Source organism: Etheostoma spectabile, chromosome 15 (assembly GCF_008692095.1).
Source record: "Etheostoma spectabile isolate EspeVRDwgs_2016 chromosome 15, UIUC_Espe_1.0, whole genome shotgun sequence".
In the NCBI taxonomy this organism is placed as follows: Eukaryota; Metazoa; Chordata; class Actinopteri; order Perciformes; family Percidae; genus Etheostoma; species Etheostoma spectabile.
In genome coordinates, this window is record NC_045747.1 from 15600062 (window position 1) to 15602561 (window position 2500).

General features: G+C 42.6%; 1 protein-coding gene across 5 annotated transcripts in view; it reads left to right on the forward strand.

Moving 5' to 3' along the window:
* mpp3a (MAGUK p55 scaffold protein 3a) overlaps positions 1-2500 on the forward strand; it is a 29960-nt gene that overhangs the window by 20515 nt on the left and 6945 nt on the right. For all 5 annotated transcript variants that reach the window (XM_032537365.1, XM_032537364.1, XM_032537366.1 and 2 more), the window contains 2 exons: positions 532-606; positions 1260-1456. In XM_032537365.1, coding sequence (XP_032393256.1) covers positions 532-606; positions 1260-1456 — 272 coding nt within the window. The remainder of the gene's footprint in view (positions 1-531; positions 607-1259; positions 1457-2500) is intronic.

A 2500-nucleotide genomic window follows, 5' to 3' on the forward strand; every position in this document is an offset into this window, starting at 1 on the left:
GAAGCTGGGGTGTGGCCTTGACCAACTGCCACTTTGCTCATTTCTCTCTCCTGGGTGGGCCAAATCCTCTGGGCGGGCACAGCAGAGAAAGGGGAGGTAACCTAGCCCCTTATGACCTCACAAGTAGCAAGGTTCCAGATCGGCCCATCTTAGAGTAATTTTCTCAAAAGGCAGAGCAGGATACCCAGGGGTTGGTTCACACCTAGCGCCATTTTTAGCCATTGGGGGACCATAGGCAGGCTGGGGGAACGCATATTAATGTTAGAAAACCTCATAAAGTGAAATTTTAATGCCATGGGACCTTTAAATACAAGGTTCCCTGTATGTGCCCCAGACTGTTGCAGTGTTAAATATAGAAGTGAATTCTTATTTAAAATGTTTTGTCCATCTCTTATTTGTTTATAAACAGTGTGCACTGACAGTCCATTAAAAGTAAAATCCACCTCAGGGAGCCTTTTAAGTAAATTATACTCAGTGTTTGTCTTTGGCAGTCACACTCCCCTCTCCCCTACTTCTTCTCTCTTTATCTAGTCCCAGTCCCAGGGCTCCATCACTCTAAAGATAATCCCTGCCATTAAGGAGGAGGACCGACTGAAGGACAGCAAGGTGAGATGAAGCCTGAGTGACTGAGCATGAAACTGCAGCTGAGAGGAAACACTCTGTCTGCCGGTTCATCTGTACGTCTCAGGACCCCCACGAGGGAATTTTTTCCAATTTGGCTCAAACATCCACTTGGACTTGAGGAAGAACCGATTAAATTTTGGTGGTCATACGTTACCAAACGCATTATTGGACATAACTCAAGAATAATGAGAAGACAAAATTTGACACAAATGCCTAATAGAATAAAATTCTGAAATAATGATATTTCATACCCCAAAGGCCAAACTCAATGTGGCATACATTTTCTGGGAAATATTTTCTGGCCATTATTCAACGCCATAACTCAGGAACAGAAAGGGAAGGCATTTGGTCAGATACTGAATTGGTGACACTAATCGTGAAATTGTGGGGTTGTATAGATCTTCTGTGCTGCCGGGTTAAAGGTGTGCGTGAAGCATCCACGCTTCACCAAAAAGTACACTGAATACCTTTTTTAGATAGGCATACAATGGTAATGCAAGTTTCTTTTGTGGTATTCTAGATTAATTATTCTTTTAAAGACCTAAGACATTGATTAAATATAGTTTATTGTAGATTAAGTTTTTTACATGTTTATTTCCAATATAAATATCTAAATGGGGTGCTTCTTGATTCAGGTGTACATGAGAGCCTTGTTTGACTACATCCCATTGGAAGACAAAGCGACGCCTTGCCAAGAAGCGGGACTTCCCTTTAAGCGGGGAGACATCCTGCAGGTTGTGACCCAAGATGACCACACGTGGTGGCAGGCCAAGCGTGTGGGGGACAGCAACCTGCGGGCCGGACTCATCCCTTCCAAACAGTTCCAGGAGAGGTAAGAGTACCCAAGAGGAGACAGCATGTGGTGTAAACAGTGCATGGACTGCCCGGTTCACCCACACAGTGCTGACATTTATTTGTTATCTGTCAAATCCACACTCATGTGTTCCACTTTGAAGGGGCAACAATGTTTAGATGGTGCATCAAAACAGCGTGGGAAAAAAAAAAAAAAGGAAACAGCCTTGAATAGGTGCCTACTTATACTGTTAGTGTCATAATCCGTCAGTGGGATGATCTCAGATGACAGGGAGATCCCTGCCAAACACTGCAGCGTCTGTTGGATTAATAACTGCATCTTGACAGACATTTGAAGGACACAGGTTAGAGAGGTATCAGTGCTCATGCTATGTTTTGTAAGTTAAATAAATGTTTAGGATGAAATAACACAATGCTCTTGATGCGCTGGGTCTGCACTATGAGCTAAAACAATGATGAATGAGAAAAACATATTTAAATGCATTAGCATGACTGAGCAAAAGTAGCATGAGTTCCACGAGCGTCCACGTCATCACACAGTGTTGTCGTGGATGGAGTACTGAACCGGCCTACCGTGTACAGGGCCTCCGCTTGAAGTGACTGTTTATTGTTAGTCAATCAAATGACTACAAAGAGACAGAAACCAACCACAGAGAGATGCAAAAATACCACAAAGATACAAATTGATCACAAAGAGACACAAAACAATTGCAAAGAGGCACAAAAAGAAGACAGAGACTTAAAACAAACACAAAGAGACATAAAATGACACCAAAAAGACACAAAACGGCCACAAAGATACAAAGTGAACTGAAACAACAACAACAAGGAGACTGGGCCATTTGGAGTTGTTTTGTGTCTCTTTCTGTTTGGGTTCTTACTCTTTTGTAGGAGGGGTGGGGGGGGCCTTTCACTTGTTTGTGCCCAGGGGCCCATTGTCTCATAATCTACTTAAGTGTTGTATGTTCCTCTCTCTTTAATTTTGAAATCTTTCGTTCCAACTCTTTGATATTCCCTCCTCACCTTTTGCTTACCGTGTATTTCTGACCTGATAATTCTCTTC